The sequence below is a fragment of the Falco biarmicus genome, chromosome 6 (assembly GCF_023638135.1).
Source record: "Falco biarmicus isolate bFalBia1 chromosome 6, bFalBia1.pri, whole genome shotgun sequence".
NCBI classification, from domain to species: domain Eukaryota; kingdom Metazoa; phylum Chordata; class Aves; order Falconiformes; family Falconidae; genus Falco; species Falco biarmicus.
The window spans coordinates 56083726-56100740 of NC_079293.1; the positions used below are offsets into that span (position 1 = coordinate 56083726).

Consider the following 17015-nt stretch of genomic DNA (forward strand, 5'->3'; position numbering starts at 1 on the left):
TCTATTATGTTCTATCATTATTTTGTTGTTGTGTGAGATTGTGGTAAGATCAGACCAAATTGTATGGGCATAATTCAACTCCATTATCTAAAAATGGGAGCAAAAGAGTCAAAATCAGCAGAGGATATTCCGAATTTGCCCCTTAAATGTCTGTTGAAGAACTGGAGGCGTGTTGACGGAGATCCATTAGCGAAAGAGAAGTTAATACAATTTTGTAATCAATGGTGGCTGTTATGTACACTTGATGAAAGGGACAAATGGCCAGAAAATGGCACTTTGAATGACAATACCATTCTGCAATTGCTGTTGTTTTGTAAAAGGGAAAATAAGTGAAGTGCTGTATGTAGATTTATGCCTTTTCCTCAGAATTCAGAAGGGGTGTTTGCATACCCCATCGGACTCTTTAGTAATGGCATTAGAAAAGAATAAGGAAAGAAAATTGAAAAGGTGTTACTTTGCCTGTAGTATTGGACAGAGGTGTTTGAAGTACAAAGAACAGAATGAAAAGGATGATGTGGAATTGATGGTAGCCCTGGAAGTGGGAGGCTTGGGAATAGACAGTCTGTTTCTGGAGATCAAGGGGAAAGGGGACCCCGGGCGGGGGGACAAGAGGCTGGGCATGGCAGGGACAGCCCAGTGGCTGGATGGGCAAGGGGGAGGCAGGCTAAGTTGTTGAGGCAAGAACCTTTGTGTGACAGGGAAAGGATGAAGATCCAGAAAGGGTACCTGAGGAAGTGGAAAAAGTGGTAATCCCTCTTGTAAGGGCCGGTGGAATCCCAGGACACTCTCAACAAGCATTATCTGTAAGTGTTATATTGAAGCCAGGATCAAAACTGGTATGACAAAAACAATATCCCTTAAAATTAGAAGCAAGGAAAGGAACCGAGAAATTAATAGATGATTTTAAGGCATTTGGATTATTAATAGAATGTATGTTGGAATATAATATCCCTATTTTACCAGTCAGGACACCTGGGACAGGTAAGTATAAACTAGTGCAAGACCTACAGGCTATTAATTCAATCACTCAGGATATCCACCCTGTAGTTACTAACCCCTATACTTCGTTAATGAAATACCAGGCCAAGTTATAGCCAGGCTGATCTCAAATTGGCATTTTATTTAAAGGCAAAAGAAAATTACTATGGTTGGCTTGTAAATGCACAAAACCAAGCAATAATTCCTCCACATTTAATGACACAAATAGTAAAAGAAAATCATCAGCAAACTCATTGGGGAATAGAATCAATGCGAGCTAGCCTAAGACCCCAAGTAATTCGTGCAAGAATGACTAAAATAGTGAAGTCAGTTACTGAAAAAAGTCCAACATGTTTGAAAAATAACCCCCTGAATATAAAGCCCACCCCCAGGTATAACAGAAAGAGGGAATTAGGGAATTCCCCAGTAGATTATTGGCAGATTGATTTTTCAGAATTACTTTGACCGCAAGGGTACTGATACCTTCTAGTATTAGTTGATACCTTATTGGGATGGCCCAAAGCTTTTCCCTGTTGTACTGATAAAACAAGAGAAGTAACCAAAAATTTGTTAAAATAAATTATTCCTAGGTTGAGGGTACGAATAGGAATGTTCTCAGACAGGGGACATCATTCTGTAGCAGAAATACTTCAACTATTAAGTAAAATTTTAGGAATAGGCTGGGATTTACATACCCCTTGGTGACCCTAGTCAAGTGGAAGGGTAGAAAGAGTGAATCAAACCTTGAAGAGGCAATTAAGCAAACTTTGCCAAGAAGCATCCTTAAAATAGCCACAGGCACTATCATTAGCCCTGCTTTGGGTGCAGATGCAGCTGTGAACTAACTAAAGGTTAGTCCTTATGAACTTACATTTGGAAGACCCTATCAGGTAACCACTTTTCCGGGTGCAATGGAACAGATGGGGAAAAAATGACATTAATGAATATTTAACCTCCCTAGGACAAACTCTCAAAGAGCATATTGACATCACTGAGCCTTTGACTCTCAACACACCAGTGCATCCACATCAACTGGGAGACCAAGTATATATAAAGACTTGGAGTTCTGAACCTCTCCAGGAGAAGTGGAAGGGACTGTATCAGGTACTCTTGACAACACAAACCTCATGAAAGTAAATGGATTAAATCCATGGATCCATTATACCTGGGTCAAAAAGGCCCCCCCTTCCGAATGGTGGACACTAGAGCAAGTGACACCATTGAAACTTAAGTCGACCACTTGGAGGCATAACTGCCCAGGTGTAAAAAGATTATAATATTAATGATGGTCCTGGAAAGACTCACATATATGCAAATACTTCCAAGAAATGTAATGAATATGTATAGCTATGTAACATCAAATGAGACCTGTGAAATAGTTGGGGATGCACGTTAGGTGGAGCGATCCCTCGTGCATCCTGCGCCGCAGTAAATAACGCCTGCTTCTTAATACTACATTGGTGTTAAGGAGTTTTATTCCCAAATTTTGGCAACAAGTGATAGAACCTTGTTCTGCACCTTCCATTAGAGACTACATCTCCCAACATCACCTCTCTTAAAATGCGGTGCTGCTCAAATGACATAGCAGGGATTTTAGGTGCAACATATTTTCTTTAATAATGCCAAATAAATTGAGCAAGTAGTACCGTTTTCTTTCGCTGCACTTGGTTGCATGGCTGTAGCATGAGAGCAGCCATGTAGACTACATAAGATTTTGAACTGAAATATTATGGTCACAAGAATTTTATAAAGCTCTTGGAAGTGATCGAAGAAAACTTTTTTGAAGCAAGGTAATGTGCCCGTTTGTACTGAAGGACAGAGTTGTGCATGCACACAAGTGCACTGTGTTTAAAATGGTAAAGGAACACAAGTTTACAGATCTACCTCACCAAAAGCACTTAGGGAACACTTCAGGGAGTTGGACTTGATGATCCTTACGGATCCCTTCCAACCTAAGATAATTCTTTGATTCTAAGTTCTGTAGTAAAGGAACACCCTGCATAATCAGAAGAATGATGAAACATTTCCATTTCAGGCTATAAGAGACAGATAAAAATTATTGCTCTACTCCCTTAATGGAGCGGGGGGAAAGGGTTACTTCTTGCATTCTTGGGAGGTACCTTGAAATAGCCATTTGAATATACCACAAACACTACGGAATTTTTTTGCATAAAGATATTTTATTATGATTGCAATGTATATATAGATATTTTTTTCTTTTTTAATCTGAGGTGCTTATATAAACAGACCCATATCAGCTGCATGACAGTTAGTTTGCAGGACATGACAGCGGTTGAACACCCTTCAGCTCCAAAGCTTTGCTGAAATTAATCTCTTGAGGTTTAGCAGTGCCCTTGGTGAGCTTCAGAAATCGAATACATCCTTTAAGACGGATATTTGTGGTCAGCCCAAACTGGGTCACACCATCTGAAGGAGGGCAAAAAAAAAAGGCAAAAGGAATTAAGTATCAACTCAAACTACCCTAAGTTTGTTCTTTGACAGTCCTGCAGGAGATGTCCTCAGCAATATATTTAGATGTTTTATTTGCTGTATATCTTCTTCATTTAAAAAATGGTAAACATTATGAGTGAATGTGATAAATGCTTATGTTAGGGCTACAATCAAGTTTTCTTTCCTTTTTCTGTCCTAGCATGACAGTGGCAGAAACTGAACGCATTTAAACTGTCACTGTAAACCATGTAACTCAGTAACATGGCATAAAGGAAATGAAGGAAAATAGCAGCTTGTTACCTCAATGTTACATCATAGTGTATGATGCATACGTGCTAGCCCTGCAAATCTCCAACTTCTCAAGCTATTTATCCACAGAATAACAGAGAAAAAAAAAAGGCCAAAATGGATGCAATTCTCAGCTCTAACATCATGAGAAAGCCAGTTCCTCGGCAGGGACTTCAGGTGTCATTTAAATAAGAGTTTTGAGTTTTCAAGCATTCTGACTTTTTTCCTTGCTGATAGTAAAGCCAGGGATTTGAGTATCTCTCTTCCACTAAAGGAGGGGATAGAAGTGAGGGTTGGTTTGACTGGGAAGCTGGAAATATTTCTCAACTACTTGAAATTCATTGCTCAATTTGTTTCTCTATGTTCTTCCAAGTGAAAAAGTAGCTACAGGGATGTACTCTGATACAAATCTGTGTGACTGATAAAGTAAGGATTGCAGAAAGAACTTTATACCTGTAGAGGACTGACTGGCCATAGCATTATGCTGGTTCACAGAGGATGAGATGGCTGAATCCATCTGTCCATCCTTGCAGAAGCAAGAATGATAGTAGGAGATAAGAAATGGCTTTTATGGGTAGCTAGGAACTTATATCCTTGCTCATGCTTTGGTGGTGAAAAGTTTCTCTCCACAGGAAATTCTCCACCAGCTAATTCTAGCTGGTTTGCAACTGTTTTGCACTGTTTATGCAGTCAGGAGAACCTTCAAGAGGACTGGAAAATACAAATGCTTATTAATTTTACATAATTCCATGATACTATGTTTTAAACTTGTGATGAGGCTGTCTAGGTATTGGGAATGTTAAAACAAATCTTGGATGAGCTAGACTAGACAGCAAAAGAAGTGTGAGGTGTTTGAATATGCATGTAGGTTTATTAAATGAATTCATAACTTGCCATGTGGCTGAACTCAGGAATATCACTTCAGCATGACGTAAGTGTAGGCTTGTTTTGTACAGACTGTAGTGTTACTTCCATTTGTTTCTCTTGCTATATTCCTCTTGACATACAGTCCAGGATGAGATAGTAACTCCATCTGCAGTGTTTCTTTATTGCTAGCTCCTATGCTACAATCCTGTTTTGTTATAAAAATGCTGCCACAAAGCTGTTTTCCTTCTGGCACAAAGTAGTTGGTCCCTATCAATAGTCACTGTGACTGAGGAACAGCTCTCATCTCAGTATTAAGAACATTTTTGAAAATATTCTGAAGCTTGAGAAAGAAGGCTTTTTGGATGCACTGTATCACGCACTAGAACAGGGGGGAAAAGCAACTTCTAAAAAATAATTTAGGAATTAACTGAAGAGGCATCTTGCCATTGACCCCCATATGCACTAGAGCAGACACATACTGCAAACATATTTAGCTTTTTTGTTTGCAAACTAGAGGGAAACTATTGTTTATAAATGCAAAAAAATTGGAACTTTTCAAACAACTGTGTTTTCAGAAAGTAAACTGCTGCTAGATAAACTTATTGTCTGTGAACAGATGGATACCAGCATTCGTTACCAGCTTAGTGGAAGATGAAGCTAGCTGCGGAGCTCAGCTCAGTTCTGGATCCTGTTAATTTACCTCTGCGTGAAGCAAGTTCTGTCGAGGGCTTCCAGAATACTGACTAGCAAATTTTAAATATTTTTTTCCTTTAAAAACCACCAGACCACAAGCAAAGATATTAATCAGGAAGAGGAAGTATCCTCTCACCTCTCTGTGCAAGCTTTTGTCCAGAGTCTTCAGTTCCTCAGGTTTTGCAGGCTGATTTACACACGCAGTTCCTTGCTCCACCAAGGGCATGTATGCATTCTTTAATTAAATTTAAATTTGCCAAATGCCGTTACTATTAGGCTGTTACTAAACAAAATTTGAAGAGGGAGGCTGGCTGTGTGTGGGCAGCAGAAGGCAGAATGCCTGCTCCTCTGTGACAGTGCTTACATTTGAAACTTGGCAGGGGGATCTGTGGGTCCCTTGGTGCTGTAGAACTTTTTGTTCTGAAATGCAGCTGGACACAGAAACAAGCATCCGTGCCAACTGATACAAACTTGGACAGTGTTACTCATCATCTTTAGCATACTAGTCCTAATTGCAATTAAGACATTACCAAGGCAGTGTTGCCAGAGCAAGTAAAGCATCATTTGTGTGTTAAATGCTCACCAGGATATCCTCCAACGAAGACAGGGTCGTTCGTGTCTGCTGAGGTTGAGGCCCTGTTTGGGCTGTTACTGTCCACCTGTCTGTCGTCTACAGTCAGCTCTAAACGGTGTTTGATCTTGTTTGCACGAACCTTGTGCCAGTGTCCATCACACAAGCTGCCTGGTGCATCGGGCTCATAGACAGCAGAGAAACGGCCTGCACCATTGTCAACGTGAAACATCACCTGAAAAGCATGACATGGAAGTCATGTAGTTCTCAAAACAGTTCTACAGTTTTTTTGTTGTGGTTTTATTTTTTTTAAATTTTTATTTAAAGTCAACATTCTCTGACTGCACACACTAAAGCTAATTCAATACCAGACACAGACTCCCTGTCCCTCTGGGATCTGGGTTATGTAACTGACATAAACACTAGTGGAAATATGCATAATTGTTTTATATGTTGTCATTTTTCAATTTTTTTGTCTTCATTTTGGGGTGTTTCACACCCCCACCCCAAGCTCTTTATAGTGGTAGATTACTGACTGGTTTTCCAGGCTCTGAAATAAAAGTTACACACAAGAAACTAGTATTATTAATGACAAAGCCTTTCCTCAAAACTTTTCATATTCTCACCAATTTAGGTCCTGATGTTGCTGATTTAGGAATTGCAACTGTTATAGAATCTTTCAAAATATCTTTGTAAAAGCGTAAGAGCCTCTGATGTAGGGAAAGTGGCAAGTGCTGCATAAAGGACAGCCCCGATATTGACTGAGACGCCTTGAGATTGGGGTAGTAAGCTTGCATTTAAACTACCTGTGCTTTCTAAAACCAGTTTATGAAGAGCCAAAAATGTTTTGCTACTCACTTTTCCATCTACTAATTCGATGCCAAGCCCATCCATTTTCTGGCTGCTGACTCCTAGGAGAACACCGTTCATTCGTGTTGTACGGAATTCGAATTCCACAAGCAGGTCTGTTCCCACTTTGTATGCACCAACTTGGAGAGAAAAGGGGAAGCACGATAAAATTAAGAAAAGCATTTAATACATTATTCCTAATAATCACACAAAATGTGTTGCCAGTAATACAAGGTAACTAACTCAGCATTATTAATGCACTCCATTTCCATGTGAAATCATATGAGTAACTGTTATGGTGGCTGTGCTTAGAGTGAGACCTTGCTAGAAAATCACATAGTCCATCCCTAGGCAAGATAACTAAAAATGATCAGTGAGAGTTTTAAGTATCTCACTTTGCCTCCAGTCAACCGGACTTAGGTAGCACTGGAAGTTTTTGAAAGCAGCATCTCCTCTTCTTCTGTTCTTTGCTATCAACAGAATTGCTGTTCATTACCTGCTTTGGCAAAACCTGTTCCATCGAAGTATGCTCCTTTCTGTGTAGTGACAAAGCATTTTCCAACATTGAAGCTGGAAGTTGGATTATCCAGGTCAACAGGTGATTCTGTCATTTTAAAACTTCTGATGCAGCCATCGATGCTATAGGTGACCTGCAGGCAATATTTCAAACAAAATGTATAACTGTGCAAAGCAAGCTGAAATGCTCAGCATAAAGACCTAAAGTACGTCAGCAAGAATTACCTTTCCTCTGCTTCTTTGCTGGATTTATGGAGATGAATAAAACTTGCATTTTACATGGCTAATCCTTAATATCTGATTATAACTGGAATCTAATCTCAGTCATACTGAGGATGAATTACATTACTTTTCAGGGATGTGATCTGAGTCACATCTATTTGGCTTAATGGAGAGGACATAAAATAATACACTGCATAATGAAATATAGCAAATTACATCAGCAATGCAGGAATTTAATGGCCTATGCCTTTTTAATTGACTAGGTTATGGGGTTTGTGAGTAGATGAAGATACCGGATAGAGTTCTCCAGCCACTGGTAATTTTACTAGGGCTTTTTTTTTTTTTTCCTTTTTGCCCCCTTTTAATCACTTTACTATGGACCCAATGTTGCATGGTCAGACAGAGCTGATGCAGGTACACAGCTTCTAAAATGAACAAAGCCCCTACGTAAAGGTTGTTAACATAGTTCGCGATGTAATAACTCTTCTATAGGTCTGGTGACTATGGTGACAAGGGCCACTCCGTTGACCAGAGAGGCAGGTGGAGGCAGGGGATGTGCTAGAGTACATGGAGGCTCCTGTACAAGTTCGCAAACTGCACCTCCAGTTTGGCTTCTGCAGTGGGAGCACATTACTGTGACCCCAAGTGTGTGGTATGTGCACACTTAAGCTGGTGGTGTAAGTGAGATTCCGCGTGGGGCAGGGGTGAGAGGCTGCCCTGGCTGTGATCAGTGCAGACCATGGGACCTCTGAAAGCCACTGGCATCTCCCTCAGAGCTCTCCCACCCTTTTCTCTCTGAAGTGTGCAGAAGCTGCATTTTGGTTCTCAGCTTCAGACAAAGGCTCTGGTCTTTGACCAGAAAATTTATCCCTGATGTCAGTGGGAGACAGGAAAATGATAAACAAACAGGTACTTTGAGGAAGAAAAGGAAGACATATTAATAAGCAATGCAGCAGGAAGCAGGAAAATAAAAATCAGCATATAAAATACAGCACAGAAATATGTACAAATAGAGAAAGGAAAAAGACACACCTGCAGGGAGAGGTCTTGACTCTGCATACTACCTCCTCTGACAATATCCTGAGTAGCAATTTGAAAGAATTTCCAAAGAATTTATTTCCTTGTAAATCAAAGCTGAATGTACTGTGGAATTATATAGCTTATTACTGCTAAACATACCTGTACAAAATTTTCATGACAACTTGAGCAATATCAGTGAATAAATTCAGCTGTGAGCTGAGCAATGTTTTCTGTCAAGATTCCTCATAAATAGACATTTTTCTAATTTCTAAGTGAAAGTCATGTCCAAATCAACAAGGTTTTGTTATCAAAAAAGAAAAATGCCACAAAAGCAAACAAATCTTGCCAGCTTCACTGTGAGAATAAATAATAGAAATGCAAGTTTCATAAATAACTCTACAACATTCTCTACATTTCAAATTTCACTTTCTTTATGGAAAAGCAAATCCGGTTATACTTTAGCATGGTAACAGGCAATATAACCTCTTTTGCTGAAAGCAGAGTTTTGAGTGCTTAAAATGTGACAACTGCTGAAGTGAAACAAGTAGGTATCAGTCTTCTGCACTGAATAGGAAGCCAACCTACCTATGATTACATATTAGATTAGTGTCTAAAAAGGCTGATGTGTGTTTGGAAGAAAACCTTAATGAAGATAATACATCCTTTCAACTTACTTTGCTTCAAAGCCTTTACGTGAAGCCTACAACACAACCATCTATTAATACATCATGTGATGTATTTTATTGAGAACGATTGAAAGGCAAGCGCTGTTTTTTACCTTCTGTGAATGACATTTGAAGTCACAGCTTCATTTAAATCCCCAAGCACATAAGACTGTCAGGATCTGACATGACTGTTATTGCCAGACTGAGCCATTTATGTGCATGGGTTCCCTCCATTACTTCTGACGAGGAGCAATAGGTAAGGATTTAGTGTTACCTTTACCTTTCTCCTTAGATTGGTATTTGTGAATTGCAGATGTATTTCAGAAAACATCATTTGATAGTATTAGGAATTATATTTTGTGGGTAGACCTTTCTTCTTAGATTGGTATTTGTGAATTGCAGATGTATTTCAGAAAACATCATTTGATAGTATTAGGAATTATATTTTGTGGGTAGTTAAGTATTGCTTTTGTTTTTCAGTGCCTCAGATATTGTTTGGTAAACCCAAATGATCAGTACATTTGCCTCAGTCTGGGCTTTCTTCACAATCCATATTTTCATGAGAAATACAAACTTACAGGTCAGTTTTCTGTATGGATTGTAGCTCTCAGATTTAGAGTGGTTACTCTTCTCCTTCATTCCCCATCCATGAGCTATTATAGGGACTTACTTAAACAGGATCTAGGAATTCCTTTTCTGTATTTCTTTTGCCCACCTGAACCGGTGGACTCTTGCCTGCTTTTAGACTAGTATCTGCCATTCCATAACCGTCTTACTACAATGGTATTTACTTACATGCAGTTTCTTTGAGAGCCTGGTTTGTTTCCCCACCAGGATTTGTACTTTTGCCTTCTCTTTACTGATCTGTATAACCACCCAGAATGAGCCTAGACATAGCTGCTGCTGACATTCCAGTTTTTTTCCAAATTGTGCTGCACTATATGCCTAATTTGTTTGCTATAAATGAATTAACTCAAGTTCTGGCCTTGGCTTTGAAAAACCCTTACGCACAGACAGAAAAATAATGCAGGGAAGAGGTTTTTCTCTGATTCTGATACTGGCATATCCTGGTGGGTGGGAGGGCAGCAGGAAAGTGAGATGACTGACATGTAGTTGTGCAGATAGATGCAGCAAATGGGCCAAGTGAGGGAATACAGTGTTCCTAGTTAATTCTACAAAGTTTAGGCCAAAATTATATTCACCTGTCTGGGCACTCTGTTTGCCAAGGTATCTTCTGTGTCAGCTTAGAAGCTGGGCATTTATACCAAAACAGTGATAAATTGATATATGCACATTTAATTTGGAAACAGAAAGAGGACAACGGCGCTTTCATGACCTTACTTCCCTCCTAGTTTCGTAATAACAACACAAAACCAGTTATCTGTAAGCAGCAGTACTACTGGGTACTTTGTAAGAGTAATTTTGGGTTCTGCTGCTTCTCTTAGGAGACATTTTCACTGTTATCATTTATTGCTAGATTAATTACAGCTAAGAGAAAGGGCAAGTAGTATTCAGGACCTTATACTCTAGCTGCACAGGGATCCAAGTGAACACAAGGTTATGGATATTTTTACTCCTCCATAACAGTAACTAACTCTGCTGTTTCTAGTTCTTTGCATTAACTGGATTCTGAGTCCATTCCTTCCATTGTAAGAATGTAGTGTATCTCCACTAAGGTCCATTTTATTCATATTCTTGAGCAGTCCGATGGAAAAGCAAAACAAAACAAAACTGAACTGGGAAGACATTGGTACCTATCAAGACATATTTAAGAAGTGTAAGATAACTTAAACAAACTTGCTTACCGGACCAATTCTTCTAGTTGTGTAGTTTATGGGCAATCCTCCAACATACAGCATTCCTACAACATCCAATATATCGGCCTTCTTGGGGCTAACAGTATTGTTTGAAGCATCATCTACTATAAGGCTTCCTTCTTGCTTCATTCGAATTACTTTTATCTAAAGAGACACACAAATACAATACAATTACAGAGAGTTTTCTGACAACAAAGTGCTTCCAGATTGTAACTAGCCTTACAGTCCAAAATACATAACTATGCATGAGAAGGTTCTAGGAGTGGTTACAGAAGTACTGTGGCAGCAACTATGGATAATGTTCATGGGAGAGAGCCCCTGTGCAATGTTTTGTGCAAACATATGAATTACACCTGAGTTGGGAGGCATCATGACTATTATTTATTAGAACTGCTGAAACGGACTTGGGGTTCCTTTAAAAAGCTCCATTGTTGCTATCACAGGCATGGCACAATATTGTTTTTCCTGGAATCAGACAGCAATTTTAAGTACAGGGAATAGTAAACGCTGAACATTAACGGCACTGGTTACAAATCTTTATTGCAGCACATGTTTGCAGACAACACTGAGTTTATGATTCCATTAGTTTCGATGTGCCTCAGATCATAGTTCATGCTAGAGTAAATATAATACCAGCTACGTTCTGTTAGTATCATGGCTTCTGTTCAGACAAAGGGGCTCTGAATCTCACGGAGGAAGTGCAATTGAGGAAATTCTACCCCAACAACTGTAGGCCAATGTCCTTCCAAAGGTTTATACTGAGATGTCTACAAATCGATGTAATAATAGTTCTGTATAAAAAAGGGATAAATGTAAAATGCAACACGCATACTAGCAGATTTCCAAGCAGCACAGTAGTTAGCTCACCAGAGCAGCAGAGAGACACACAGCATTTTTCTTTGGTTTTTCTTTAACAAGGCTGCTTCTGCTTCAGTGTGACAGCGCATCTGTCATGCAATGGGAATGACTAAACACTAACAATGGGAGGCCTGAAGGTGAGGGGCTGAACTTGGTGTTTATGGACAACCGTAAATTTGAGATGGATAATTGCATCTTGGGCAGAAGGAGGATTTGGTGAGCGAGACAGGAACTGGGAACAGACATTCTTCCAGAGGACCTGAGGAGACAGCAGCAGCAAGATGCGGCTTCTGTAGGCCTGATGGGAATGTTTTAACCTAAACCACTTCAAATGGATAAAAGGTTGTCACTAAAAGCATTATTTTAAGGAGAAGCCCCTGCTTTCTTAAAAACAAAGGCTGTGGTCTTTTCTTAAAGAGGTTGCCTTTTTACCCCATCCCAAAATGGACTTTTTTTGTGCTTTTGGGGAACCGTGACTATGGATTTTGTCTCAATTCTCTCCTACAAAAATGGCACCTACAACAAGGGTCCCTCTCTCACAGAGTGCCAAGCTGTGCGTCCAAAGGGCACACCCTTACATTAAGAAATATAAGCTCCAGTTCTCTTAGAATATAGAGAAAAGAGCTAAAAAAGCAAAGCACATCTCTTCTGTATATATTTATAGAGGGTCTAGCAGAAAAGGGCCCTGGTCTACTGCCAGTGCTCCTAGGCATTATGTAAACCAGATAAATAATGACTACAACTTTATTTTTTCCCCTCATGAAATACCTTGGTATAGAGCATTTGCCATCATCAAAAAGTTCATGAATAAAATTCCTGCAAGAACAAGGTGGCAATGAAGCAACGAGGGATGAAGGATGAGTGCAAAGAGGGTTTCATAAGAGTAATTCAAGCACAACAGAAAATGCAATTAGATTTTTTCTCATTTGGTGGCAGAGGTGTGGATGGTGACCTTGCAAATATCTGTCCAAAATTCAATGTCTCTAATAGTATACAATTTGAATACATAGTTACATATATTCTTTATTCTCTGTCTTTATGGGTGCCTTCAAGCATGTTACCTGATGAATATACTATGTGTCTGTTGTTCTTGGCCCAGTAAATTCTAAACTTCATGGTTGTGGTATTCCTTCCCTTACCATCCAAATGCCACAGGCATTGTACATAAATGCTTCCTCTCATAAAGTCACAGAAGGGACTACCAAATACCTCCATGAATATGATACTGATTCCCTAATGAATTGAATTAATAATGCAGAGTAGATTTACTTAAATGTTACTTCCTTTTTCTTTGTTCTTAGCATTAAGGCTGAACAGTGACATTATTAACATAGAAACAACTGGCTTTAATGATGTATTCCATTATCATGAGCTGATACTCACTTGAGCCCTATAGGCAGGAGAGAACAGTTTCTGCAGTACCTTACCATACATGAGAAATACTCTAAATATGTCCAGAACTCTGTGTTTCCTGAATGACAAACTTCAAAGATCAGCTCTAGCTTTTTTGTTAGTGGAATATGTACCGTGTACTTAACAGTGAATCTGAAAGCACAGATTTTGGAGACTACAGAAGATCCTAATTGTAAAGTTTAGCTTGTATAGACTACATTTTGCAATTACCTTAAGGCAAAAAAATTGTAATGCTCTTAGCATTACAAAGGATAATTTAGCATTAGAGACTATTATACCTTGTGCCACAGGCCATCGTTTATTTTATTGGAAATCATTGTGTTGGTGTCTCCACTCCCCAAATCGTAGCTGAAGTAGGGCAGCCCATTCTTTATCTGAACTGTAGCAAAATCAGCATGGTTGATGCGGGCCATATAAAACAGCAAGCCAGAATCAGCTGTTGTGCGGACTTCAAATTCAATTGTAAGTCTGGACAAACAAACAGGAAAACAACAAAGAAAAAGATATTTAGAGTCAGACAGCAGACAAATTTATCTGTTTACCTTTTTGTATTCCTCTAAAAAAACTTTACAGTTAGTGGCCCATTTTACTTGTCCATCAGAGTTTAAGAAAAATAATTTGGTTATACATGAATTGCATTTCACACATATCCGATCCCTGACAAGTGAGTGTTCATTAGTCCCTTTGCTGTGGAAATATAAAAGTGCAACCTTGGCATAGGATTTCAAGATATAATTCTCAGCTGCAGCTGTAGTTGCTAGACAATCCCAGCGCTTGTAAAATTCCAGCGGCGTTATCCATCATCCACACACATAATGCTCACAAAGAGGAGTGAGCTGTAGTGACAGCTGGCAAATGCTGAGTTTCTAATGAGTTGTATTGCCTGAAGACAGGTTGCAAAACTTTTAAAGATGCAGAGAGAAGAGTTTATAAAACATTTATTCTGATTTCTCCCAATGGAAAATGGGGGTGTGTCTCAGGAGGTCTACTGACCCCTTGGACAAAATGGTAATATCACCACCCACCCCACCCCCCCCAGCAAAATACCTGGGAAGAAATTATTTAGATTATGTAGATACTAAGGTTGTATTGGCAGCACATCACTAACCTAGCCCAAGCTGAGCTGCAGTCAGTACCTGGAAGTAGTTGATAATATAAATGTAAAAAAATCATTGCATTAAAATGATCGGGCCAGGATTTTTATTTGAAAAGATGGGCCAGGACTGTAGGATTACATATTTCTTTTAATTATATGCCTATTTTCTAAAAATAGCTTACATGAAAATATGCAGTATGGCATCTTTGTAGGTAAAAATAAGTGTGAGGCTGATGGACTCTAAAGCAGCAAAAATGCTTAGTGGTGTGACAAAGCATATTTGTTAATGATCATGTGGCTTCAGAGCAAAAATGAACAATTAACAAGTTACAGCCTCACAAATCCATTGAAAACAGCTGCATTTTTATAAGTAGCTCTTGGAATTCCTTTGCATATCAACATGTGTATGTATATATTGGGAGGGCAATGTCATTTTGCCTATTTACTGTGCAAACTTGATCTTAACGGTTGGAGGAAAGGGGAAATAATGTTTGCTTATTACAAGAATTTATCAAATTACTGACCCAAGAAACTTTCTTCTGAAAAAGAAGACTATGAACTCAGTTGCATGACCTGGTTCCATTCCTCTGTTTTTCTGTGACTCGGTCTGGGATCTGTTTGTGACCGAATCTTTGCAAACAAAGAAGTAAACTGTTTTTGCGAGAGCTACTTAGGCGGGCACTTCATTGCCTAGATGTCATGCTTTAATGCTTTTTATGTTTGCTTAATGAATTAGCCATCATATGTGATCTTCTTCAAATTATGCCCATAATTTTGGGAGATGCTTTTGAGAATATTAGGGAGGGGCATTTTATTTTGACATGATTCTATCAAAACTCATTGCTGAAATAAACAATGTACCTGTTTTTCACTTTGGTGTCATCAAATGCAACTGCAATGTGACTGTTCCTTGAAAGACCAAATTGCTTGCCACCTTCCAAAAGGGTTGGTTCTGTGTCAGCAGCACAGGAATCCTGCAAAATATACAGTGATCATACAAACTTCATATTTCGAATCTATCTCAGCAGTGCACATGCTGGAAGTCTTCCAGCTGCTCAGGACTGAGAATATTCCACCTAGTCCAGACACTGGCACCGCAATTTCCCAGTGTGTTGATGTCTCATCACACCAGCTGAAGTTACAAACCAGCATGACAGGAACTTGGTGTAAAAGCAGAGCTCATTAAGCTGGCTGTAAAAGCAAATAAAAGTAATATATGAACACTGCTGCTTTCATGCCTCCAGTGAACATTTACAAGAGTCTTAAGTGATTTCCAGGCAGCTCAGTGTACTCTTAGCTCACATAACTGAGTTTTACACAGTAGGATGCTCTCTTACAGAAATGAAGCAAGACTTAAGTTTTAAAGGGATGCATTGCTGTCAACTTGAAATCTAGCCACCTTAAAAATAATGAGTTAAAAGTAATTTCAGATCCTGCACCTGTCAACAAGTCCTCCATTTTACTTCTTTATATTGTTTTACAATTGTATTCTTTTTTTAATGTGCTGCCGTTTCCCCTGGTGCTGCTGAAAGGCCCCCACAAACAATAAAGGAAGCTGAATAACTGATGGATAGAAGTAACAACTGTTAAACTCCCTGAGTTGCCTAATGTAGACACATCACCCAGGCAGTAAAGAAAGAAACTCCTCCCTGTCTGTTCCACTTCTACTGATCTTAACATGGTGCAACAATGGAAGGTAAAATATCTTCTGCCCAGTATAATCTTCTCTTTTTAATTTAACCAGGTCTTTTAATCTCTGGCCCTAAAGCTCTTGTATAGGGGTGCCTAGGGCAAGGCGAGACCATGGTAATTACAGCTCCTACTGATGAGCTTTTGCCTCCCATTGAAAGTATAGTGAAAAAACTACTCAAAGAATCTAACACAACACAGTATCAGGACAATACTGCCAGGGAAAAAAACCCCAAACTGATAGCTGTGAGCTCTCTTTTTTAGCACTGTGGCTGTTATCATTTTGGATTGGCGACAGTCTCTTATTTGAGCCCTGACTCAGCAGGGACCTGCAAAGCACAAGGTGCAGTGCTTTACTGACAAAGAGCTCTTTCTGTGAAACTTTTTGAAAATGTCATGAGTGACTCATCAGGCGATGAGATTTCAGCTGCCAAGAGGAAATTCCTTTCCCCCTTCTCACTCAGTTTTTCAGCAGTGTTACATTTTTTTGCTTTCACACATCACAAAAATCTTCACAACAGTATAGAATACTTCTAAAAATTAGTTTTCCACAATGAACGCTCTTGTTTGAATATGACAGGGTAAACCACCATGCATTACAAGTACACATCAGTGCGCAACAGAGGGAAAAAACAGGGAAAATTCAGCCGGATCAAGCAGTTATGAATGTGTAATAGCAGCCTTCCAGTGATCATCAAATAGAAAAAAAATCATAGTCCTATAAATCTGGTAAAGTTTCTAATTATTTGAAACTTTACAGGTTTATCTAGAAGTTTAACAACTATGTTAATAATAATACTGTGTATATATAATACTTGAAATAGCATTCGGGCTTGCTAAAATTTGAAGATAGAGATTAACTACTGGTACTGGAACAGCAGGAGAAAAATGGAAAATACACTAACGCACACTTTTGAGTGGCATACTTCTACACACTACATGGTAAAAGCACATAGTCTGACAGTAATTTCAGTCCTGGTATATGTTAGTAAAGGATCTGTCCCTGACACTTCAGCTGCTGC

The 17015-nt window shown here is 39.1% G+C and overlaps 1 protein-coding gene across 1 annotated transcript in view; it reads right to left on the reverse strand.

Annotated features, from left to right (window-relative positions):
- Positions 1 to 3152: 3152 nt before the first annotated feature.
- LAMA2 (laminin subunit alpha 2) overlaps positions 3153 to 17015 on the reverse strand; it is a 377372-nt gene continuing 363509 nt past the window's right edge. Inside the window, exons 57-63 of the mRNA XM_056344337.1 lie at positions 15166 to 15278; positions 13487 to 13676; positions 10926 to 11081; positions 7194 to 7347; positions 6707 to 6837; positions 5861 to 6083; positions 3153 to 3405 (exon numbers count right to left, since the gene is read on the reverse strand). Coding sequence (XP_056200312.1) covers positions 3248 to 3405; positions 5861 to 6083; positions 6707 to 6837; positions 7194 to 7347; positions 10926 to 11081; positions 13487 to 13676; positions 15166 to 15278 — 1125 coding nt within the window. The 3' untranslated portion in view covers positions 3153 to 3247. The remainder of the gene's footprint in view (positions 3406 to 5860; positions 6084 to 6706; positions 6838 to 7193; positions 7348 to 10925; positions 11082 to 13486; positions 13677 to 15165; positions 15279 to 17015) is intronic.